The sequence below is a fragment of the Hevea brasiliensis genome, chromosome 17 (assembly GCF_030052815.1).
Source record: "Hevea brasiliensis isolate MT/VB/25A 57/8 chromosome 17, ASM3005281v1, whole genome shotgun sequence".
NCBI lineage: Eukaryota > Viridiplantae > Streptophyta > Magnoliopsida > Malpighiales > Euphorbiaceae > Hevea > Hevea brasiliensis.
Genome location: NC_079509.1, coordinates 53,682,435 through 53,709,494, shown reverse-complemented (window position 1 = coordinate 53,709,494; position 27,060 = coordinate 53,682,435). Strand labels below are relative to the sequence as shown.

At 26.8% G+C, this 27,060-nt stretch overlaps 1 protein-coding gene across 1 annotated transcript; it reads right to left on the bottom strand.

Moving 5' to 3' along the window:
• Positions 1 to 9,707: 9,707 nt before the first annotated feature.
• On the bottom strand, positions 9,708 to 14,063 carry LOC110649604 (probable terpene synthase 6). Its single transcript, XM_058140080.1, has 7 exons — positions 13,889 to 14,063; positions 12,968 to 13,241; positions 12,424 to 12,796; positions 12,026 to 12,244; positions 10,962 to 11,100; positions 10,596 to 10,844; positions 9,708 to 10,268 (listed from the first exon to the last, which is right to left on the bottom strand). Exons 1-7 carry the CDS (start codon positions 13,994 to 13,996, stop codon positions 9,960 to 9,962), a joined length of 1,671 nt encoding a protein of 556 aa, XP_057996063.1. The 5' UTR covers positions 13,997 to 14,063; the 3' UTR covers positions 9,708 to 9,959.
• Positions 14,064 to 27,060: the final 12,997 nt, after the last annotated feature.

Here is a 27,060-nt window from a genome sequence, read left to right as displayed (position 1 = left end):
TGTATTGTTCCTGCATTGTTAACACTTAAGAAGGATAGGAGTAGGAGGATGTGTGTAGATAGCTATGCCATCAACAAGATTACAGTGGGGTATAATTTCCCAATTCCTAGATTGGATGATATGTTGGATCAATTACATGGTGCTAGATGGTTCACCAAGCTAGATTTGAAAAATGGGTACCGTCAAATATGCATAAGACTTGGTGATGAATGAAAAACAGCATTAAAGACAAAGGATGGGCTTTATGAGTAGCTTGTCATGCCATTTAGGTTGTCAAATGCACCTAGTACCTTCATGACATTAATGAACCAGGTATTGAAGCCTTTTATTAGGCACTTTATGGTTATTTATTTTGATAACATTTTAATATATAATAAGTCTGAAGAGGACCACTTAATGCACTTGAGGAAGGTGTTTTAGCCTTACAGGAGAACAAGCTATACATTAACCTTAAGAAGTATAGTTTCATGACTAACAAACTACTATTCTTAGGGTATGTTGTAAGCGCAGAAGGCATATAAGTAGATGAGACAAAGGTCAAAGTAATCAAAAAGTGGCCAACCCCTACTACTTTTTCAGAGGTTCGAAGTTTCCATGAGTTGGCCACATTCTATTGGCTATTTATCAAAGATTTTAGCACCATAGCAATGCTAATGACTAAGTGCCTAAAGAATGGAAGGTTCTAATGGGGTGAGGAGGCCAAAAATAGCTTTGCAATTCTCAAGAAAAAGCTTTTTACCACACCAATGCTAGCTTTACCAAACTTTGAAAAGCTATTGAGGTGGATTGTGATGCAAGTGGAATCAGGATTGGAGCAGTTTATCCTAAGAGAAAAGACTTGTGGCATATTTCAGTGAAAAGCTAAGTGATGCTCGGGGGAATTGGAGCACATATGACAAAGAGTTCTATTCATTGGTGTGTGCTCTTAAAATTTAGGAGCATTATTTGATAGGTAAAAAGTTCATCTTATATTCAGACCATAAGGCCGTGAAGTAACTAAATAGCCAAAAGAGGATTAGCAAGGATATGCATGTAAAGTGGTGCCAATTCTTATAATGATTTCCTTTTAGGCTCAAAAACAAATCCAGAGTTCAAAATTGGGTAGCGGATGCTTTGAGTAGGCATGGAGTATTATTGGTAACTTTGAGCCATGAGATTGTGGGGTTTGAGCAACTAAAGGAACTTTATGCCAATGATGAGGACTTTGGAGAAATATGGAGTAAGTGTTCTCAAGGCCATCATTATGAAAATTTTTATGTGCTTGATGGGAATTTGATGCATGAGAACCAGCTTTCTCTTCCTCGAACCTCATTATAGGAGAAGGTAATCCGAGATCTGCATAGAGGGGGACTAGCTAGCTATTTAGGAAGAGATAAGACCATTACAGCAGTGAAAGAAAGAAATTTTTGGCCTAAATTGTGCAAGGAGGTAACCAGGTTTGTCATGAAGTGCTTTACTTGTCAAGCTTCTAAGGGACAATCTCAAAATACTAGTTTATACATCCCTTTGCCTACACCTAAAAATATTTGGGAAGATTTGTCCATGGATTTTGTATTAAGATTGCCAAGAACACAAAAGGGAGTAGATTCTGTATTTGTAGTTGTTGATAGATTTTCCAAGATGACACATTTTTATTCCTTATAGAAAGACTCTTGATGCAATTCATATTGCTAAATTGTTCTTCAAGGAAGTGATTCATTTGCATGGGGAGCCTAAGTCAATCACTTCATATTGAGATTGTAAGTTCTTGGGACACTTTTGGAGGACCTTTTGGAAACTTTTTTATTCATCTTTGAATTTCAGTAGCACAACACATCCTTAAAGTGATGGCCAAATTGAAATAATCAATCGCATGTTGGGAGATCTAATTGGAAGCATTTGTGAAGATAAACTCAAGCAATAGGATGTGGCTTTGTCCCAAGCTAAATTTGCCTATAATAATGCCATTCATAGCACTATTGGCAGGTTTCCATTTTCAGTGGTATACAAAAAAAATGCCCTAATGTGCTCTTGACTTGGTAAAATTGCTTAAAGAAGACGGAAAGAGTGTAACAGCCAAGCACATGGCGGAATAAGTTGTTGAGGTGCACAAAGAGGTAAAGTTGACGCTGGAAGAGGCTAACAAGAAGTATAAAGAAGTAGCTAATGAAGACAAGCAAAAGCAAGTGTTTGAGGCGGGTGACAAAGTGATGGTGTTCCAAAGGCATGAGAGGTTTCTTGTGGGTACTTATAGCAAGCTCCAACAGAAGAAATATGGACCTTATGAAATTATCAAACGAATCAATGACAATTCATATGTTGTTGATTTGCCAAATAACATGGGAATTTTGTGTACTTTCAATGTAGTTGATTTGTATCCATACCACTCCATGGATGAGCTTTTGTATTCTCCTAATGACTCAAACTTGAGGTCAATTTTTTCCCAAGTGGAGGAGATTGATGTGGAATGTATTAGTAATAATTTTGTTGAAAAATGGGAGAAGCTTCAAAGGAAAAAACAAATGAAGTATTATGGAGTGAAAAAGGGAGAAAAACAAGTTTGAGGCAAGTTTAGATGGGCAGTAAGACGAGCTACATTTTTTTTTTAATTTTTATTATCTTCAGTAGTCCTAGATCAACTTGGACTCCTTGTTTAACAAGAGTAATTATTTCATAATTAATTTTGAGGCTTTTCCTATTCTATTTAGGACTCAATCATATTCCTACTTAGGCTAGGACTAGTTAATTTCCTACTTTATCTTTATCTTCATAATGTATTTGGATTTAATTTAAATTCCTATTTAGTAGAGCTATCTTCCTATTAGGATTGAGAGTTTAAAACTCTATAAATACTCCCAAAATTATGTTTTTCAAATTTAGATTTCAATTAATAAATTTTCAGCAAAGATTTTACTCTAAAATTCTTTCTCTCACGTGTGTGTGTGTGTGTGTGTGAGTGAATTATTTAACTTCGCTGTGTCAAATTAATCACTATACTATTATTAGGTATAATAATAATTTGCCAAAATCATTAATATTGCCTAAAAAAAAAAAATCCTCTCACCATCTGTTGGAAAAGGAAATTTAAAAATCTTTGATTTGCGTTTGAGAAAACCAAGGTTTTTGTGGGGTTTTAAAACTTTCAAAAATCTCAAATTTTCAACTCATTAAATTATTAGGTTTGGAAAGTTTTCCCTTTACTTATAGAAAATAAATTTTTATTTTCTATTTTTCATTTTTTAAGAAAATTCTAATTTTTATTTTTATGTGAAACAAGGAAACAATAAAAAAATAAACGTATTCACTTATAAATGATATAAAATAATTTTCTAATTCAAAAAAATTATTCATATCTTTTATAATTTTCAAAAAAAATAAATCATTGTAAAATGTATTTAAAAACTTATTTTTTTTTTAATTTCTTTAATATGTGTTGTTATTATTTTTTAAATTTTATATATGTCATTCATTTATTTTATAATAATATAATTAATTTTTTTTATCATAATAAATAAATATTTTTTAAATAATTATTTAATTTTCATTATAAAAAAGTTATTGTATACTTTTTCTTATAAAAAATTCATTATTTTTCTTTTGAAAAATAGTTGAAAAACTGATTTTTTTTTTTTTATAAAGGAAAACAGTAGAAAAAAAATTTAAATTTATTTTTCTTAATCTTCGTTAAATTTTAGAAAACTATTACATGTAAATACAAAACTCTATTTTTTAATTTTCTTAAAAAAAAATTCAGAAAATTAGCTACCGTTTTCCATAAGTAAAAAAGCCCCAAAATGTTTTAAAAAAATTATCTTTTCCTTCTAAACAAATATAAAGTTATAAAGATTTAAAAATTATAAAAAGAAAAAAGAAATCTTACTTTAAAAGATTTTGTTTTGCTCTACCTTCTCCAAATAATGTGTTAAAAATATACTTCATTCTTAGGCTTCAATTTCACAAAAATTTATTTGATAATAATATTTAGGAGTCACCATAAGACAATTTCATGGGATCCTTACATTTTATATGCCTCTTTTTATCAGTTGGAGTGTCGGGAGATAATGAAGATTCCTTTATCCAGAGTCTTGACTGAAGAGCGAAGAGTGTGGCATTATACGAGAACTGAAGAACCAACAGTGAAATCAATTTATCATATTTTGAAGTCTAAGCAATGAACAACTGATAGTCATATTGCTTCTTCATCTTCCAATGGTATGGGGATTTTTTCTTGGATGAAGTTCTGGAATCTTACCGTGGGCCCAAAAATATGCAATTTTATTTGGTACGTCTGTATTGATGCCTTGGCTACGAAAGTAGATCTCTTCAAGAGGCATTGCTCTCTGTCAATTATATGCCCTGTATGTAACGAGCAAGAAGAATCTATAGAACATCTGTTCTTTTTTTGTGAGCATTCTTGGGCTACCTTGTTTGGTTCTCCTTTGGGTTTCTGTCTTACTGTTAAGGGAATTTCCTCTTTTCAAATTGGTGGAGTGCCTTGCAACAAAGGGTGTCTAATCTAGATAAGTGGGAACTTCGATTCGCTAGTCTTATCTGCTGATATATTTGGAAAGCTAGAAATGTATGGTTTTTAATTCTAGTGTGCCTCCCCATTCTTAAGATTGCAAAGGCTAAGAATACCCTTAAGGAAATGATTTTCATAACTTTTTCGCAACAGCATTCTTTGTTGGCCCTTTCAAATTCTATCAGAAATCGATCCCAAAGATGGCTGCCTCCTGGAGCAGGATATTTTAAAAATAATGATGATGGTTCTTATGATTTAAAGACTACTAAAGCAGCTGTTGGGGTTATATGTCGAAACTCTGAAGGAGAATTGATGGATGGCTTCATGGAGTCTTCATATTGTTCATCATCTCTAGCAGCTGAACGGAAAGTTCTAAGCGCAGCATGCTGATTGGCTTATACTAGAAATTATGTTCCTTGTATTATTGAGCTAGACTCTTTAAAGATAGGGTCTTTGATTTTATCTAACGAGTCTATTTTGCCTTGGGAGTTTGAATCTTTTGTTTTGGATGTTCGATCCTTTTATACAGATATCCCTTGGCCTCACCAGCTCACATAGATAGATCAGCAAATCAATGTGCTAATTGGGAGCCTAATCAAGCCTGATCTAGTTCGTTTTATGCTGGTTGGATTTCTAATCCCTCGTTAGAGTTGGATGATGGTTAGCTGGGGATTCTCCCCTTTCTTGAATGAATTAGTTTATCTTCTTGAACAAAAAAATTACAATTAATGCCATTAATTTAAGGTTTTATATGCCAATTTAAATAAATAAATAAATAAATATGAATCATTCATTCATAAAGATAATAGTACGTAGTAACTTACATATAAAGTAAAACATATATATATATATATAAATAGCATTAAAATATATGTTAGAGATCTGACAAGCCTAATGTGCCTAGGAGAATCTCTTTTGATGGGTCTTATGAAAGAAATACACTCATAGGGTTAATACCATATCCATCCCAAAATCTTAAGGTAATAGAAGTATAGATCTTCCTACTTATATGTCTCTCACTCATCTCATTTTTTTTCCGATGTGAGAATTCCACACTTGTATATTCCTAACAAACTTCCTCAAGTATGAATTTCTTTTATATTGGCCTTGTTGAGCCTGCTCCCCCTCAAATGGAAGTCTTTTTCTTAGCTCAAGTATTACAGTGTCACCAAGAGCCCAATTACTCTACCAAACCCACTCGAGCATGCTCCTCTAAGAGTTATGCCGAAGCCATCACGTTTTTTGCCATCATATGTACAATGAAGTTTCCACTCTATCCGTCAGCTCTTCTTCAGAAGAGTGTCTTCCTACTTAATTGAGCCTACCAGGAGTCTCTCGACTTCTCCCATCCTCCTGTCAGAGCACTACGGGAATCACTGATCGCCATCTTCATACTCGTCTCTTATCGAACCACTGGCTCTAATACTACTTGTTAGAAATCTGGAGAGCCCAAAGAGTTTAAGGAGAATCTTTTTTGATGGGTCTCATAAAAGAACATACTCATAAGTTTGATACTACATTCAACCCAAAACTTTAAGGCAATGAGTGTATGGGTCCTTTTCGCTTATATATTTCTCACTCATCTCATCTTTTTTTTATGTGAAAATTTCATACTTACATATTCTCAACAATATAAAACTTTCTGAAAAAGTTATTTACTTTCTTAAATATTTTCTAATGTTGAAAAATAAGTTAAAATTGCAATTCGTTAGAAAAAATGCGCTCCACTCAATAGCTATTTATAGCCTCAAAATCATCATAGGAAAAGATAACGCAATAGCTATTTATAGCCTCATGAAGAAATAAATCACATGAATTGTGACAGATTTAACAACATGACTAAATTCAATGGTAACTGTAGTTTTTATGTCGCACCCATGTCTCACACCATAGGACAAGACATTATGGTCAAGTTTCGTAAATTATAATAGAGAAAAGACATTGAAAAAGAAAGCAGCGATATTGACATCTTGAACATATATATATATATATATATATATATATATATATATATATATATATAGACATCTTGAACATATATAGACATCTTGAACATATATATTTCAAGATGTCTATATATATATATATATGTTCAAGATGTCTATATATATATATATGTTCAAGATGTCTATATATATATATATGTTCAAGATGTCTATATCGCTGCTTTCTTTTTCAATGTCTTTTCTCTATTATAATTTACGAAACTTGACCATAATGTCTTGTCCTATGGTGTGAGACATGGGTGCGACATACTTGACAGCAAATTCAATTTTCCAATCCCCCTCCAGCCGCGTTGAAATCAACTTCCATTTTGTATGTGACAAGGCTGCTAAATAGAGTTTAGCACTACATATACTCCCTTATTTTATGTATAAATCAATGCAAATAGAGTTTACAGAATTCAATTTAACTCTCACATAATCATGCTTCATCTCTTTTTCTTTTGAAAATGAATTTTTTTGAAATTGAAAAGAATTGAATTCTTTCATTGAAAATATGATAATTGACTAAAAAAATGAAATCAAATGAATTTAGTTTTGTAAAATTCTAGTTTTCAAATAGGAGGTTAAATTTGCAATTCATTAGAAAAATATGCTCCACTTAATAGCCATAATAACCTCAAAAATATCAAAAAGAAAGATAACACAAAACATTTCAGAAGAAATAACACAAACCTCTCATGAAGAAATAAAATCAAATGAATTTTGGTGGATTTGACAACAGAACTAAATAGCAATAGTGTGCATAATCTAATGGTAGGTGCATATATATTGAACTTAGAAGACTCAAGTTCGACTCTCCCCTCCTCCTATTTATGTAATTTATCTATTTGTTGATATCCAAAATACCCTTAATTCTTTAAATTATATATATATATATACATGCGTGTGTGTGTGTGACAATTGCTGCTTTCCTTTTAATGTCTTTTTCCTATTATAATCTACAAAACTTGACTGTATATGAACTTGAGATTTAATTTTAGATTATTTAATTAATTACGTATTGCAATTTGTTGCATAGTTGAATAAGTCATATATAATAATTAGTTAAATTTTCAAGGAAATCTCATTAATTTTTTTTATTTATTTTAAGAGATTTGCTATTTATTTCGGCTTTAGAAGCTCAAGAACATTATTTGGAGGTCAACTATTTAATATTACACTATAATATATATTGAAGGTGAGTAACAGCTGTAACAGCCCGATCCATCTCCAGTTAGTATTGTCCGCTTTAGCCCATGGGCCTCACGAATTTGTCCCTTGGAAGGTTTCATTCCCAAAAGTGCTCTAACCAGGTGAGGAAGAATCCCACATATATGGCCCAAATCTTTCATTCCCGTTTCGGATGTGGGACACGAAGTCCACTCCAGTGCATAACTGATTGAACGAGCACTTCCCAACCCCATCCCTGGGTCGTGACAAGCCCACCAGTTTTTGCCTGGTGCGTTCTCGCACCACACACCGTACTAGAGGGAGTTCAGCTCTGATACCAAATTGTAACAGCCCGATCCATCTCCAGCTAGTATTGTCCACTTTGGCCTATGGGCCTCACGAATTTGTCCTTTGGGAGATTTCATTCCCAAGAGCGCGCTAAACAGGTGAGAAAGGCTCCCACATATATGGCCCAAATCTTTCCTTCTCGTTTCGGATGTGGGACACGAAGTCCACTCCAATGCGTAGCTGGTTGAATGAGCACGTCCCAACCCCATCCCTAGGTTGTGACAACAGCTTTCGATTCTATGTAAGTTTGGTGGGTCTTTTTTTTATTTAATTTAAATTTATTTGTCATAATTAGGGTTGTGCATGGTTCTCTGGGTCCCAAGCTGAAACAAAGAACCATACTAAACGAACAAGAGCAACACTAATCCAAAATTAATTATTTTGATGCTTTGATTCGATTATAGTTCTTTATTAAGAATCAAATAGGAACCATACTAAAATCGAACTAGACCCGTATACCAACCCGAGAATCGAATTTATACATTTGTTTTTTTTTATTCTTTTAGATGCATTAAAAAATAATACTTTCAATATAATTATGTATATTTACATATGTATGCATAATTATAGAATAAATACAACATAATATTAAATTTCATTTCTCTATCTTTTCTTAATAATTTTAATTTTAAATATATTAAATTACCTTATAATTCTTAATTATAAGTGTACTATTATACTATATATATACTTAATTCATAATTAAATCCGTATCTTATAATTAAATATAATATAATTAATAAAAAGCTAAAAATTATATTATATAATATAATTGTACTAATATATTATTTAATATGCTTAATCCTAAATTATATATGTACATTATAGTTAAAGATTATATAATTTAAAAATACTAATATATATTATATAATATATTTTATATTAATAATCCACTTTGAAACTTAAATGTTAATTCAAGTATGATTTTTTATGAAAACAATTACATAAAATTATTTTAAGAATCGATAATTGAATTAGAACCATCTCAAATCAAACTAGAACTGAAGGAATGAGAGTCATACTGAACCAGAACTGAAACAACAAAAAATCGAACTGAAACCAAAATAACAAAGAACCAAATCAGAATCATACCAAAATTTCAATTCAGTTCCGATTCCTAAATAAATTCTAAACCAAAAATGCAGACCACTAACCATAAATATATGAATTTCATATTCATTAGCTATGAATTAATGTCTCAGTGATATTAGGTATAATAATGGGATGCCTAGCTACAGGTGACGATGTAAGCGCACGTCAAAGAATTGGCACGCAAGAAGCATTGTCCTAGATTAGATGTATTAAAGTGATCTAGTAATCTGGGTTTAATTGGATAGTGTTATATTAAGTTTTTCCTAACTTTATTATTATTATTATTATTATTATTATTATTATTATTATTATTATTATTATCTTTGCTTATGAAAAAGCCATAAGAGAATTAATCTGTGATTGTTTGTGAAACTGAAACACCATTGGAGAGAAGTAGAGAAGTGATGTTTAGCATTATTGTTCGAGTTGTTGTTAAAAAAAAATAATTTTTTAAATATTAAATTTTTATAATAAAATATATTAAATTTAACTTTAAATCATTTTTTAATACTTTCTAAGCTATTTTTCTCAATATTAGCTTAGATTTGGTTAAGATTCTTGAAAACATCATACTAAAAAAGAAATTCTTGAAAAGAAGCACAAGCATCATACAAATAATAATTTTTTTTTTTTTAAGAAACATAAAATTGCACACATTATCAAATTACAAAGCATAGCACCTTAATTATTCATAGTTAAGATGCAGAGAGAGATGACTCATAGTGTTTGGCCTCTCGATCATTTGTTTTATTTTACAACAACTGATATATAGCAAAGCAAACCACACTATTTATTCTTGCCTTTCTGGCACAGGGACAATCCAAGCCAAGCAGGGGAAAGACATATATACGAAACTCATCGTATCATATATTAACTTGGTCTTGCAAAGGAAGTGGCTTCAGAAACAATGCCGTAATTTTATCTTTCAGACTTGATGGGTTGGTGTAGGAGTTGTCAAACCTGTAAACAACCTCTGTTATTCGAGCAAGGTTAACCAACAATTTGAGAATAGGACTTGGCAGAGCAGTTGGCTTCATGCATTCTTCGTTGATGTCCTTCCATGCATTTGCACAAATTTTAAGAATCTCTTCCACAGCCTTCTTCTCTAAAACATCATGTTCTTTCATGTAGCACTCTACCGATGAAGCAGAGTCTCCTCTCTTTTGCTCAGCCTATATTTTCATGCAGTTGAGTTAAAAGTGATTAAATTTCTTAAGCATAAAATGAAATTGGATACATCCAACCCTGATTCGACACCCCACTGCAGCATTGAGACTAAAAATTTTCTCCGTTTATGCCTTTGGGTGAATCAACTAAGGGTTATTCGTACTCTCAACACTTTGGAGCTCAATCTGTTGTAGATCCCCTTATGGGTTGGGTTAAACCAGAGGCTATGAAATCATTTAATAGGCGATAACCTTTTTTGTTTTTTTTTTTTTTTTTCAATTCAAAATGGAAAAGAACGAAATTGGAATTTCGATCTATGTGTTTGTGTATACCTGGTGGGATACTATGTCGTTCTCAAGACGCCCAAGTACCTTGAGAGCTTTGACAATTTTTGGGTTACTTTGAAGCCACTGATATTCCTTGATCCCTGCAATCTTTTCCATTCCAATAAAGCCTGCTGCTACAATTAAGCCATAGCTGCTTGACTCAGAACCATTTTGCAAATACACATCAAATGTTGGCACATACCCTTCATTAAACCACTGTGCCTCCATGCGATAGGATCTCAACAAGTTTTTAAACTGATGAATTAATTTGCATTATCAAAAGTAAATTAATTAATACCAGCAGCCATAAGCCAACCAAAGAAAAAATTAATTGATTAAGTTGAATATATCAAGAATCTAGACAAATCTTACTTCTTCTTTTACGTAATAGGCACAGTAGGATCTTCCTTCCTTACTCGCAATATTCTCTGTTTCCTCAAAAAGATTCAGTAATTCCTTGTAGAAAACTTTCATGTAATCTGGCAGTTCGTCAGTAGCATCAATACTGCACCTGCTTATATATATAAAACTATTTAGACATCCAATTTCTTCATGGACATAATAGTAAAATGATTATTTATTTTATACAGTAATAACTAAACTGTAATTTGTATTATTAAAATCACAATTAGTATTATTTGTTTTCTCACATCTTTAGTATCACGGGGAGCTTTTATGCATCACAGTAAGTTCACTTCTTGATCGGTTCTTCAACCCGGTTTAATATGGACTAAGATACAATATGTAAGGGGAGACCCACATAAAAATGAATTTGTGTAGCAAAATACAACATTTATGATGGGATCCATATATTAAATAATTGAGACCCTCGTATAATAAAATCATTATACATATAACTATTATTTTAAAATTTTATTCATGATAGACTAAATCTAGGTAAGTTTTTCTGTAAATTAGAATAAATTATTTCATACAATGACTATATGTATAATAGATAGATTTTAACCATTGATTACATTAGGACCCACATAAAACCCATTATAATTAATGATTGGCAAAATTATTGAATATACAACGATTGTATTTTATAATTTAGGTGGACCCACACACTTGTGCCTTGAATACGCGATGTACCGTAAATTTTTCCCCAAAGGGCAAATCATCCACGCTAAAATTATGGGCAATAAAGGTATTTAGTTAACTTCTTTTATGATTTGGCTCCAAGATTTGGATCATGGTAACAAGTAGAGGAGCAAACTCACTTGCCAACTGAGTTGATTCCTTTTTGGTATTTTAAATGTCTCTGCAAATGTTTTTAACTTAGCATGTTAGATCTTAGGTCGGAGTATACGAGGGCAGCCTACTGACTAAGATTTAATCGGATTTGTCCATATTAAATTGTTGCTGATTTTTTAATTATTAATAAAATTACAGCTTATAAGAAAAACAAAAAAGTAAAGAAAAGGATAGCAAACCTCTCGATAGCATCTGTGAAGGCATTGACTTCCTTCATTGTAGCATATGCATCGCATGTGTCATCAGCTAGTGATATCATTTTCAAATACTTGGCCATCATCATCCTTGAAAGAGCAAGATGAGGCTCAAACTGAATGGAACACGCCCAGAAATAGATTTCCACAAGTCTGTCTCTTGCATAGGGAAGTTTCTCTGCAAGATTTAAGTCTTTCCACCACCTAAAAAAATTGATGCATAATTATAAAAAATTATTTACACGTGACACATAAGACCTACGTATTTAATAAGGAGGTCTCACTATATATCATACGTCTAAACTGCATCTAGGTAAGAAATATTTATATAGAAAATATATCATTTACACAATGCCCTTATTATCTCTCAAACCAAAGTTTACCTTGCCATCACCTTGAGCTCCTCTCTCTGCAATAATTGCACTCGATTGAAATCTAATTTTGCAAATTCGAGTAGGAATTTATTTGGAGATTCTTCTTTTTCATAGAAACAGATGTATTGCCAAGCCTCTACTCTGGGTACTCCCTTGTGAAACGGAAGGATCAGAGCATTCTTTATACGTTCAGAATAATGGGGTTTTGATTGCATAGCCATTGACTCCAGGTGTGACCTTGTAAATTCAAGAGCTTCATCGAGAATATCTTCTCCATGCACACTCATAAAACTTGCTTCATACAAGCTGAGAATGCCTCTCACATCTTTGATGATGCTCTTCTTGAACTCTCCATTGCTGTTCTTGAATTTCTTGAACACATCTAATTCATAATAATCCTTCACATCATATATATTTTAATGGGAAAAGACATATGTTTGATATTTTTATTTTTTAAATGAAATTATTATTATTATTATTATTATTATTATTATTATTATTATTATTATTATTATTATTATTATTATTATTATATCTTTGATGAGGCACTTACCACAAGTCATTTTGAATCCGTGTTTTCTCAAGACTTGAAAAAGGAGAGCTGTAGTGTAGAGATCATAATCATTTTCATCAAAGAGTTGAGGAACCCAATTAAAAATATGAATTAATTGTTCTTCAATTTCCCTCTCAAAATGATGTGATAAACCAAGACGGCATAATAAGTTGATCAATTCAATTTTCTTGATCGGATTACTTGCATCAGCCATTAACATGTCTTTGACCTTTTCTTTGAGCGTTTCCACCCGTCTAGTCCACGATTCATATTCCTGTGAAAGTAGTTTGGGAATTTCTTAAAAATTCATGTAAGTTTGAGGCTTAAAAAAATGAATTAGATAATATAGGTAATCTAAGGCTTAATTTTACAGAAAATAACTTATATATAAAATATATTTTTCATATAAATTGTTTTTCAAGAAAATGTTTTCCATAAAAATATTTTTCATTATATGATTACAATATTAAACTATTATATATGTTTATATTATATATATATAAGTGTTTTTACATTTTAATAAGATTGTTAAAGTATAAAAAAATTCCTAATTTGAAAAGAAGAAAACATTTAAAAAAAAAAAAGCTTAGTTTTCCTTTAACTAAAAATATTTTTCATTATTTGGTTACAGTATTAAACTATTATATATGTTTACATTATACATATATAAGTGTTTTCACATTTTAATAAGATTGTCAAAATATAAAAAATGACTTCTAAATTTTAAAAAATATATATTTAAAAAAAAATCTTAATTTTTCTTTAACTAAAAATATTTTTCATTTATCTATTTTTTAAGCTTGAAAATATTTTCCATGATAATATTTTTTTGTAAAATAAACAGAGCCACTCATGAGCTTTTTTTTTAAAGCACAAGAAAAACAGAGGAAACAAAGCATCACAAGATAAAGAGTTACTTACTGAGTCCAGCAAAGAAAAAGAAGTAAAGCTGTAAGAATCCCACACAGGAGGAGGGAACACTGAGCGAATTTTGGTTTGGTCAGTGTTTGGCTGTAAATGAACTTCCATTTTTCGCCAGGAGGAAAGGAAGGAGAAGTATAGCACGTAACTTAGGTGCTTGTATCTTGTTCCAAATGCTTGGAAATTAAAGGCCTTATATAGAGACATCTATCCCTTGGCTGCAGAATATATAATGTCTGTTCGACATTATTGTTAGAGCTAATATCGGGAAAAATAGCTTTTTAAATATATTAATCAGAAAATATTAAAAATTGATTTAAAGTTAAATTTGATATATTTTAATTATAAAGATTTAATATTTAAAAATAATACTTTCTATGATTACTTGATTCCATAAATAGTATAATTATTTTGTTATAAAAAATAAAATAATTTCACATAAATTTACAGCTTATCTCATAAAATTTTTGTAAGATTTTTATATAAAATTAAATAATTATAAATTTTTTTAAAAAAAATTATTTTTTCAACAACAGTTGAACAATAATGCTAAATATTAGTTCTCTACTTCTCTCCAATAGTGTTTCAGTTCCACAAATCCATATCAGTAAACCACTTTAATAGACCCAGTCCAATGCATGCTATGTGTCAATTCTCTGACGCGTGCTTACAGGTGAATCACACTTTCCTTAGTTCTACGTTCCTCACCTCTTTCTCTCCTTGTGCTTTTCAAAGTGAGCAACCTTCTTTGGCTTTAGCTATAATTTTACAGTTTTTTTCTTTTTCTTTTTTTATAATATAAAATATATTATTTATTAAATACATAAATCTCACATATTTATATTTTAAATTTATAATGAATCTGATCTATATAAAAATTTTCCTTCTTATTCAACCTTAAATTGACACCTGTAGCTAGTCATCCCATGCAATATTATGCCCGACATCGCTGAGACATTAATTCATAGCACACAGTATTAGCAATGAATCTGAAATTCATATATGTTATGGCAAATAAATTTAAATTAAATAAAAAAAATTCCAACAAACTTACATAGGATCGAAATAATATTATTGAATCTCTAAAGCTGAAATAAATAGCAAATCACTTCAAAGTAAATAAAAAAAAAATCATGACATTTCGTTGAAAATTTAACTAATTATTATATATGACTTATTCAACTATGCAACAAAAAGCAAAATATGTAATTAATTAAATAATATAAAATTAATTCTCATGTCATATACAGTCAATTTTTGTAGATTATAATAGAAAAAAGTATTAAAAAAGAAAGCAACGATTGGAATCTTGAACTATACATATATAATCGTAAATAATTTAATTTTTTTGGTATCTATGGATAGAAAAATTACAAAAGTAGGGGAGAGAAGAGATGAACTTGAATCTCCCAGATTCAATATATATGCAGTTATCACTGGATTATGCATATTACTATAATTTAGTCTTGTTGTCAAATCTGCACAATTCATTTGATTTTATTTCTTCATGAAAAAGATTTGTGTTATTTCTTCTGAAAGTTTTGTATTATCTTTCTTTATGATTTTGGGGCGTATTTTTTCTAATGAATATTGCAATTTTAACCTCTTGTTTTGAAACTAAAATTTTATAAGAATTAAATTCAATTGATTTTTTTTAGTTAATTCTCATATTTGGAATGAAAAATTTTAATTTTTTTAATTTAAAAAATTATTTTTTAAAAAATTATAAAAAATTAAATATAATTGTGTAAAAATTCAATTGAATTCTATAAACTCTCATTACATTATTCTATTATACACTAGTTTTTACCTTATCATGTGTTGCACATTAATTTACTCGTGATTTAAAATTTTTTTATATAATTTTCTTTTAGTTTTTTGTATAATATAATATTATCATTATATATTTTTTTCAATAGCCAATTAAATTTAGTTATTCGTTAGTATGACTGTATTTTACTTCTAATTAAAATTGATTAAAAAATTATAAAAAAAAATAATAAGTTATATTACTTTAATCAATTGAAATATTATAAATAAAACACAGAGAAATAAAATTTTTCATGTATATTACTTTAGTGATTAAAATATTATAAATAAAGTACCATAAGTATAGTATGAAAATATGAATATTTTGATTTTACAAATTAAAATTTATTATTTACTAAAAGTTATTTTCAAAATAGTTTCAATTTTTAAATAAAATTATTATAGTCTATTTAAAATAGAGATCGCGAAGTATAAAATATATATTTTATTGCTTAACTTTATCTTATTGCAATAAGAATTTTAGAATTAATAAGTTTTTATAAAAAATTTTTTTTGTACTTTAGTAAATAATAAAAATAATGAATGGTATTTTTAGAAATTTTAATACACTTCCCTTCCTTTTAAAATTTTTTCAACTTTTTGTTGTTATAGTCAATTTTTTAATTTTTGAGAATTTTAATTTAATTTTAAATATTTATTATTTTTAATGAGTAATAAAAATTAAAATAAATTTACAGTCAAAATTATAATCAGAGAGAAACTAACAATTAAAACTACATCAAGTTCGTAGGACAAGACATTACAGCCAAGTTCATATGTAGTCACGTTTTGTAAATTGTAATAGGCAAAAGACATCAATAAAGATAGCCGCCGGTGGCATCTTGTACAACAACAATAATAATTGTAAATGGATATTTAATATGAATGATTTGATAAGTATTTAAGTTGTGTAAATAAATATGATAGTGCATCTCACCTCTTAATAAAATGATTTAACATAAATATAATTAGTTTTGATTTATTAAATTAAAAATATTTGTGTAATAAGTAAATAATAATAATTATAAATTATTTAAAAATTAAGGGTATTTTTGACATCTAATAATAATAAAAATAAATTATTAGATTATACACTGTTTTTATTCAGTTCTGTTATTAGAGTTACTACATTTGCTAATTTATTTCCTCGTGAAAAAGGTTTTTAATTAACTTTTTTGACAAATTTTATACTTAATATTGTTTATTCACACACGTGTGTGTGTAAGAGAGAGAGAGAAGAGAGAGAGAGTATTGGCATCGGTAAAAATACCTATAATAATTTATTATAATAATAATTACAAACTAAATTTAATTAATTATTAAAAATTAATTTATATTAAATTTTTATTATTTAAATTAATTTTAAAATTTATATAAATTTGAAATTCTTATAATTTTACTTGTACTTAAAATCTGTTAAAACGAATTAAAAATGCTTTTAAAAATAATTCCACTTATATGAAAATTTTATTAAAATTTTTATTTAATAATAAAATAAAATTCTATTTTGACTAGGAAAGGAAAAAAATTAATAAAAAAAAACTATGTTTAACTTTCTTATAACCCCCTAATATAATATTATTAAAACTTTAACATTGTTTAGTATGTTGGAAATTAAAAATTTATATAATATAATAAATTGTGTAATTATTTTCTTATAATAAATTATATATTTGGACTATATTAATATATAAGTCAACTAAAATTAAGAATTTTATTTTATTTTACATAATTATTAATTTTATCATAAATTATAATATTAAAAGTCCAAAATTAAATATTAATAAAAAAAACATGTTGGGATTCACAGAATACCCTTTTTATTATTTATTATTATAATAATAATATTTTTATTATTTAAAATAATTTTAGAGTTTATATAATTTTATTTGTATTTAAGTTCTAGTTAATTAAGTTTTTTTTTATAATTCAAAACATTTATTTATAATTATAAAATTAAATATAAGTATGAATAACAAAAATCTATACGTTAATTAGTGTTAGAGAATTATGGAACAATTGGATTGTAAAAAATGCCCTTAAATTTTTATATTATTTCTAATTATATTATTTAAATTAATTTTTGAGTTTAGATAAATTTAAAATTATTTATTCTACTTGTATTTAACTTCTCATTATTAGATAGTATTTAAATATGATTTATAAATTCAAATTTGATCATATATGAAAAGGGAATATTGGCATTGTCAAATGCCCTTTATAATTTATATTATTTATTAAAATACCAATAAAAACGTATTGTTGCATATCATTATGAAATTTTAATAATATTTAATGACAAATATCATATTGCTCATAAAAGATTTAGCAATAAATTTTTTTATCATTAAAAGAATAGCGACGATAATATTTGAAAGGTAATAATTGTTTAAATTATTTGATATACATTTATTTGTCATTAAATAGTATTTACAACAAATTTACATAAATTAGTTACATGTTATTGTCTTTTATAAGCATTATTAGAGATGAATTATTTTTCTATCACTATAAATATGTTTTTTTATATTTTTATAAACAATAAATAGATTAATAATATTTTTATTTTTTATTTATTAATTTTTTATTTTAATTAATTATTTTTTTATAAAATTTTATATTTAATTGAAATTAAATATAAGTATGATTAAAAATTTTAAATTTATATAAATTTTAAGATTAAAAATTTTAAATTTATATAAATTTTTAAATCAATATTCATTCTTTATGTATTTATATATAATATAGAAATAATATAAATAATAAATATTGTGTTACCTTTTAAACCCTTAACTAAATTATAATTTGTTGTCAATTATGTTGCATTCATGTTATTGCATCATAGGACAAGACATTACAGTCAAGTTCATATGCAGTCACGTTTTGCAAATTATAATAGGAAAAAGTCATCAATAAAGAAAGCTGCCGTTGGCATCTTTGCACAACAACAATAGTAAATAGATATTTAATATGATTGTTTTGATATTTTTATTTTTTAAGTGAAATTAAATATTTAATTTTTATAAAAGAATATAATATCTCTTTAAAGTATTTCACTCTTTAATAGATTAATTCAGTGTAAATAAAATTAGTCCTAATCCATTAGATAAAAATATTTATGTAATAAGTAAATAATAATAATAATAATAATAATAATAATAATAGTTATTATTATAAATCATTTAAAAAATTAAGGGTATTTTTGGCATTTAATGATAATAATAATAAAAAATAATTGAATTATATACACTATTTTTGTTTAATCTTGTTGTTACTACAATTGGCGTAATTTATTTCTTCATAAAAAAGGTATGTGTTATTTCTTTTAAAAAATTTTGTGTTATCTTTCTTTATAATAGTTTTGAGAATATAAATAGCTATCGACTGAAGTGTTTTTTTTTTTTTAAGAATTGCAATTCCAAATTATAAAATATTTAAGAAATTAAAGTAATTAACTTTTTTGACAAGTTTTATATTTAATACTGTTTATATATATATGTGTGCGCGTGTGTGTGAGAGAGAGAGAGATTGGCAAAAATACCCATAGAAATTTATTATAATAATAATTCAGACTAAATTTTATTAACTATTAAAAATTAATTTATATTAATTTTTTTTTAAATTAATTTTAAAATTTATATAAATTTAAAATTCTTATAATCGTACTTAAAATCTATTAAAAGAATTAAAAATACTTTTAAAAATAATTTCACTTATATGAAAATTTTATTAAAATTTTTATTTAATAATAAAAGAAAATTCTATTTTAACTAGGAAAGGAAAAAAATTACGTAAAAAAAAAACTATGTTTAACTTTCTTATAACCCTAATATAATATTATTAAAACTTTAACATTGTTTAGTATGTTGGAAATTAAAAATTTATATAATATAACAAATTGTGCATTTATTTTCTTATAATAAATTATATATTTGGACTATATTAATATATAAGTCAACTAAAATTAAGAATTTTATTTTATTTTACATAATTATTAATTTTATCATAAATTATAATATTATAAGGCCAAAATTAAATATTAATAAAAAAACACATTGGGATTCACAGGATACCCTTTATTATTTTTATTATTTAAATTAATTTTAGAGTTTATATAGTTCTATTTGTACTTAAGTCCTAGTTAATTAATTTTTTTTATAATACAAAACATTTATTTATAATTACAAAATTAAATATAAATATGAATAACAAAAATCTATACGTTAATTAGTGTTAGAGAATTATGGAACAATTGGATTGTCAAAAATGCCCTTAATTTTTTATATTATTTATAATTATACTATTTAAATTAATTTTTGAGTTTACATAAATTTAAAATTATTAATTCTACTTGTATTTAACTTCTCATTATTAGATAGTATTTAAACATGATTTATAAATTCAAATTTGATTATATATGAAAAGGGAACATTGGCATTGTCAAATGCCCTTTATGATTTATATTATTTATTAAAATATCAATAAAAACTATTGTTGCATATCATTATGTAATTCTAATCCCATTTAGTGATAAATATTTTATTTATTATAAATTTATAGGTTTTTTTTAAAACAATTAATGGATAAACTTTTACATTTAAACACTATTTTTTGCAATAGGACCCAAGCATTATTAATTTTGACATACAATGTGATAAATTAATATCTGTAATTACTATAATTTTGAGTCTTTTTTCCTCAAATGGGCAAAATCTATTTATAAGTCTTTAATTTTTTTGACTTTTTGCATATAGTATCATTCTTATGATTGTAATTATATGTTAATATGATCACCAGGGCTTTATTATTATAGCCAATATCAAATGATATCTTGCAAATTCATTGATAGTCATATAGGTTAAAATAAATTGATTTTCCAATTTCTTTCATGCTTAATATTATTGATGTATCAATAATATTTGGGATGATTAATATCATTTTTATGTGAAAAAAAAAATGCATTATACATATGTGATGGCATGATATTTTAACTTTCTATTGGTTCCACTTAGTTTAAATGTAGATTAATTATAATTTGTCAATCTCTTTATGTGCGTAAACATTTTTTTATTTTTTAATTTATTAGTCAATCTTAGATAGCTTGTTGATTTTGACCATAAAGCTATAAGAAAACCTAATTATATTTTTACATATATTTATGTAAAAAATTATACTTCTCCCAATATTAATTTTAAGTTATTATGTTTTAAAGTTTTAAAATAATAAGAATGAGAGGAAGACACAAAGAAGAAAAGGGAAAAAAAGTTGACTACTAAAATATTAATTATATAATTGTTATGAAATAATTAAAACATGCATGATTAAATTTATAACATAATCTACAATTTAAAAAAATAAAAATACTTATTAAATATATTAATAGCTTTTAAAATTATTTATATTAAACAATATGATAATATAAAATTCAAGATATTAATGTAATGAAAAAATTTTTTTTATAGTGAGAATGCACTAAACTACAAAATATATTTTGAATTTTTTTTTAATTTTATAAATAATTTTCTTTGACATTAATCTAATTATGCAATTTCATTATTCAAGTTAACTTTATTTAAATTATTGAAAAAATAAAATATGGACAAATCAAACTTGTTATTTTAAAAGGTAAAATAATAGAGTTTGCACGAATTTTATTCAATGAGCTAACTTACATTTATTTTTAATTTATTTTAATATGTAAACGTATTTGCCTATTTATATTTTTAACACTTATTATTATATTTTTTATTAAATTATATTTATGTTTATAATTAAGTTAATTATTAATAAAATAACATATAAGTTTCATAAAAATATGATCCAATAAAAAATAATAATTCTTAAATTAATAAATATTTTATTTATATAATTACTTAAAATAACATTAAAATTAATATTTTAATTTAAATTATTAAATATAATATTTATAATTTTATAATAATATTATATCATACAAAAAAATTAACATCAAATTATAGAAAAAAAAAATTGAATTACATTTAAGTTAAAATGTACCATTATCTTTATGAATGAGAGATTCATTTTTATTTAAAAAGGATAAATTGTAATTTAGTCCTTGAGATTTGATAAAACTTACAACTTAGTACTTGTATTTTTAAAATCAAGCAATTTAGTCCCTAATATTTCCCAAAACCAACAACTTAGTCCCTATTGTTAGAATTTCAATTAAGTTACCTTTAATTCTAAAAAAAAATGATCAAAATGCTCTTAACTCTATTTTCAATGTAAAAACAATTTAGTCTTTGAAATTTTATTTTATTAGTAATTTAATCCCTGAGATTTGATTAAACCTATAAATTAGTCCCTGTAATTTTAAAATCATGCAATTTAGTCCTTAACATTTTCATAAACTTACAAGTTAGTCCCTACTATTAAAATTATAGTTAATTCCTCATTAAATTTAGCAAAAATACCAAAATACTTTTAATTCTATTTTTAATTTGCAAACAATTTAATCTTTGAAATTTTATTTTAATAACAATTTGTATCCATAGTTATATTTTTTAATATATAATACTATAATATAATATTGAAAATATTTATCAATTTTATAAAAAATATATTTAATTGTTTACATATTATTAAAATAATAATGACAAATAAAATTTTACAAAATTATAAAGGCTTATTTCTAAATAATTATAATATTTAAGAATCAATTTGTACAATATATGGATGATTTTGTAATTAATCAAAACTTTTAATTTTTTAAAAAAATAAAATTTTAAGGACTAAATTGCTTTTATATTAAAAATAAAGGTAAGAATATTTTGATCATTTTTGGAAACAATTAATAATAACTAAATAGAATTCCAACGACATGAATTAAATTGTAAATTTTATTAAATATCAGGAACTAAATTGTTTGGTTTTGAAAATATAAAAATTAAATTATAAATTTTATTAAATTTTAAAGACTAAATTATAATTTATCAAAAAAAGTTAGCGCCTAATACCTTAAATCAATGGCATTGTAATTGGTGATTCTTAAATATTATTATCGAATAAATTTTTGTGAAATTGAAGCCTAAGCCTAAGAATGAAGCATATTTTTAACAGATTATTTGGAGATGGAAGAGTAAAACAAAATATTCTAAAGATTTTTTTTAATTTTTAAATCTTTATAATTTTATATTATTTAGAAAGAATTATTTTTTAAATATTTTGAAATTAAAAAAATTTTTCTAAACTCACTGATTTAATGAATTGAAAAATTAAAATTTTAAAAGGTTTAAAAAATTTTCAAAAATCTTGATTTTCTCAAACACAAATCAAAGATTTGGAAATATATTAAAATTAAAATTTCATTTTAGATAATATTAAGAATAAATTTCTTTAAGATAATTCATAAAAATATAAAATTTTAGTCGTCTCGTTAAATTTTTTTTCTTATTTTTCTTTTATAAATTTTACAGGGTGACCATCGATTAATATTTTCATGATAAAATTATCTCTTTCTTTTTTTTATATTTTTTTAATAATTTTCAAATTTATATCTTTTTAAAATAAATTTATATTTATTCTATTTATTATTTTCTAGAGAGATGAATATCAGACAATTCTAGTGGACAATTTTAGCACGGCAGAGAAAGCTCCACACCCAGAATCATCATCTAAATAAGTGACAACGACAAGGCTATCACATGTAATTATTATTTTTGATCTGAAATTATAAAATTTCATTAATTTAAACAGAAAAACAAGCTATCACATGGAATTTGTTTTTCTCAAATTAAACGTTTTTTAATAAAAAAATAATAAAAAGTGTATTCTGTTATCCTATGAGAATCCGTTGACGGGATTTCTTGGATAACTCTCTTAAAGTAAGCTTTTTTTTTTTTTTTTTTTTTTAATTTGAGAGACTCAATTTTAAATAAATTTATTGGCTTCATTTAGAAAAAAAAATATTTAAAAAAATTAATTTAATTCTCAGACAATTTAATTTCTTAAGTAAAAAGAAATTAAATTCTTTCATCAATCATCAATTAAGTTTTCAAATGAAAGAATTGATAAAAAAAAAAAAATAATAAATTAAAATTTTGTGAAATTCTGATATCTAAATGGAAAGATTATATAAATAGGTAAATAAGAAATAGTGAGTATCTTGAACGAGCACGTGCAGAGAGTATATAGACAGCAGATAGGTCATAAGCTTTGGGAGGGAGATGCTAACCTTTCATGGATTGGCATTGTTTTGCAATTTTTATATATGTTTTTGAAAGTCATATAAGCATTGGATGGCAGATGCTAATCTTTTTGGAATCAATGATAGTTTAGCTTAACTTAGTTTAGTCCAGTTGCCAAAGGCATATTACTCATATGATAAATCTAGATTTGAATTCCTACTCCTTCAATTTTCCACTAAAAAAATTGATTAGTAATTTAAATTATAATTATATTGGTAAAAAAATATAATTTTCAATTGTTAATTTTTAAGCCAAGCATAGCTCCCTTTTCCTTGTAATAGACGAGCCTTTTGAATACCAATGAAAACTCTTGCAACAGGTGAGCCTTGTACTATCGCTGTTACTTTCACATCTTGCTTTCTCTGGTGAATCAATTCTTCCACTTTCCTTTACTATTCTATTTTCTGGTGTTTCTTGGAGTTAACTTTCTGGGTAAGTGTTGCTTTCTAGGGTTTTTATTTTATAAGCTCTCTTATTTGGGTTTCTTCAGCTTAACTCTTGTTTGGGTTTGACGAAGTGGTCCTTTGCTAGGTCTAATTTGGTAGATTCTTGTTGAAATTTCTATGTTTCACCATGTTCATCCAATGTTTAAGAAAATGCCTCAAGCAACTTATATGATTTCACATCATTGATCATCTATGATTGCAAACTACCTTTTCTTCATCATGCAGATTCTATCCTCACATTGTCAAGGACTTAGAAATCCTCTCACTTTGCACAATCGCCCTCACTTTAGGTAGTTTCATACATTCTATTATTCCGGCGACTAATGTCTGTTTGGACGGTTGAAATATCTGGAACCACCATTAAATTAAAGTAAGGAGTCATAATTTAATTTAATAAAGATCAAGTAAGGTTGAAGAAAAATAAAAGAAATGGATTAGAAATCAGTTAATTGTGCACAAGTCCCGGCGATGAGTAACTCCCTTGGAAAGTGGCTAAAGATCGGTATTTTGGGTCTGATTACTACTTCAATTAATGTAGGACCTTGTAAAACTCTTAATTAAGACTTAATTAAGGTACAATTATGAATTAATAAGACAAAAAAAAATGAAAAGAAGTAGAAGTATTCACATAAGTGGCAAACTAAGTGGGTGTGCACTTGCTTCCTATCATACCTAGGAAGTTGGCAACTAAGAGTTAGAGGACTAAAGTGAATTAAACAATAAATTAAGGGGCAACTGAAAGGTTAGAGGACTACCTTGAATAAAATATAAAGTTTTGGGGAAAATTTAGAAATAAGAGAAAAATGCCCTATGGACCAATGGACAAAGATGAAGAACCAATGGATAAAACTAATTAAAGCATCATTATCTTCTTCCTCCCCAAAACCAGCCACTCTTATTCCTCTTCCTCTTTTCTTTGTTTCTTCCAACAACCATTTCTCTCAAAATTTGAAGAGAAAACCTCAAATTCAAACCCTAGATCAAACCACTTTTGGAAGGTATAAGGAAGGAAGCAAGAAGAGTTAACAAAAAAAGCTTGAAGAACCCTAATTTCATAAAGGGTTTGGAGGAGAATTGGAAGAAAAGGGAGAGTAGTAGCTGGTTTTTCCTTAAGGTTAGTGCTATAATCTTTATTTTTTGTCAAGTTTGAGTAAGGATACTGATGTGGCGAATCCGCAAGTATACGGGTCGTCTCAAGTAATAAAGTGATGAATCAAGTATCGTTCCCACGAGGATTTGCTGTTTGATTACTAAACTATGAATGAAGCGATTATTTGGGCTAATGATTAATGAATAAATGGTAAATGTAAATGAGCAAGGTAAATTGATTAATCCAATTGAAATGGGTAAAGAGCAAACAAATAAATTCTAATTCTAGCTCGCAATTAAACTAAAATTAACAATGGGTAATTTAAGCAAAAGTCTAATTATGGTAAAAGTGATTCCAGAGTTGGGGGTTTATGCATAAATTAGTTGGGATTTGTCTTGGGCATTCCAATTTTTAAGGAAAAATAGAGTTTGAAGGAAATTGATTCTAAATCCCTTTGATATCTTTTTCAAGCAAATCAAAGTGTATTCTAAAATAAACAAAACTAATTTGTATGTATTTGATTACTTTAAAACCCATTAAGTTTTGTAACCAATAATTAATTCTCTTAAAGTCCTAGTTTATTTCTAAATCTAGGTGATTTTAAGTTCCAATCCATGATTACCCATCAATGACTTTCACCTTTCGGTCCTTCAATCAAAGATTAACACAATACCCAATGGGTACCAACATTAGGCAAGTAAATCAAGCACACAAGGAAGGAGTCAAAACTCATATTCATATAAAATAAGGAAATACCAGTCAAATCCATAAATTAATCTAAGAAATATTTCCCAACTCAAATCTAAAGAAATTACTCACTCATGATGGTATTTACAAGAAATATTGATGGAAAAGTAAAGAAAAACATGATAAGAGGACTGAAATAGAAAAACCTGTGGAAGAACCAAAGTCTCTGGTTTGGAGCTCCAAAGCTGGTGCTGTGGCTCCTCCCCAAAAGAAAATGGCGTCTCCTCCTTTTCTCTATTCTCTTTTTCTTTCCTTTTTCTTTCCTCCCTTTCCTCCTTGGCAAAAATAAGGAAATGATGAATTTATATGGTCCCTAAAAGTTGCCCTAAAAGTAAATAAAAGACAAGGAGTGGATAGGAAATGAGGTGTAAAATTATCCAAGTCAGCAGCACTATTCACGTTCTGGGCAGTCTGCTTAGGGTTCGGCTTAACCTAAGCGACTTCTTAGCAAATTTAGCCTCTACGCATTGTTGCTAAGGTTAAGCGGACCTTCAGCAAATCTCGCAGACTTATAGTAAAATGGACTTTTCTGCTCATGCTTGACTTGTGTTGCACCTAAGCATTGCCGCTTACCCTAAGCATGACCTTAGCGAGTCTCAAGCAAATTTCGCTAGTTTGCTCTTTCAAGGCTTGATTTCTTCAACTTTCCTCCATGCTTAAGGAACTTCAAATCTCTTCAAATTATTTCCTATTGCACTCATTGATCTTCGATTTGCCACAAAATCCTATCAAAAACAACAAAATTACGAAAATCAAATATAAAGTATCTAAAGTTAACAAATAAGCTAAAATAAAGCTAAAAACATAAAATATACTAAAATATAAGGGCAAAATGGATGCAAAACTACCTTAAATGCCTATATGAAATGAGTG